General features: G+C 44.0%; 1 protein-coding gene across 1 annotated transcript in view; it reads left to right on the top strand.

Annotated features, from left to right (window-relative positions):
- LOC119588229 overlaps positions 1-400 on the top strand; it is a gene marked incomplete in the record, with an annotated part of 29,961 nt that overhangs the window by 19,871 nt on the left and 9,690 nt on the right. Inside the window, 1 exon segment of the mRNA XM_037936929.1 lies at positions 14-139. Coding sequence (XP_037792857.1) covers positions 14-139 — 126 coding nt within the window.

Below are 400 nucleotides of genomic sequence, written 5' to 3' on the forward strand. Positions count from 1 at the left end.
AATGTTCCCACAGGCATTATGGCTTCAGACAAGACCTCAGAAGTCACCGTTCAGCAGATATACGGCAAAGATGTCGAGTACATGCACCCAGAGATGCTTAGTTCCAGACTCCACCCTCAGCATGTGTCGACTCTGGCAGGTACGAGTCGAAGACAAGTTTTCAATGGATCTAAAGGGTTTTGTAAGGGTATATTTGGTGTAAAAAATGAGTTTGGGATGTCAGGTTTCAGTTAGTTTCATATTAGGGTAGAGTTCGTATGGTAAGCGGTAGACCTGTGTTTCCAAGAAGCGTGGGAGACATTGGTAAAGGTTCATTGTGAAGACCGATAGTTACCTAGCATATTTTAGAGGTGGGGTTGGGAAGTCTGTGTTTGTATGTGGCCTTTTAAAAACGCTTGGT

This window comes from Penaeus monodon, chromosome 23 (assembly GCF_015228065.2).
Source record: "Penaeus monodon isolate SGIC_2016 chromosome 23, NSTDA_Pmon_1, whole genome shotgun sequence".
Taxonomy (NCBI): domain Eukaryota; kingdom Metazoa; phylum Arthropoda; class Malacostraca; order Decapoda; family Penaeidae; genus Penaeus; species Penaeus monodon.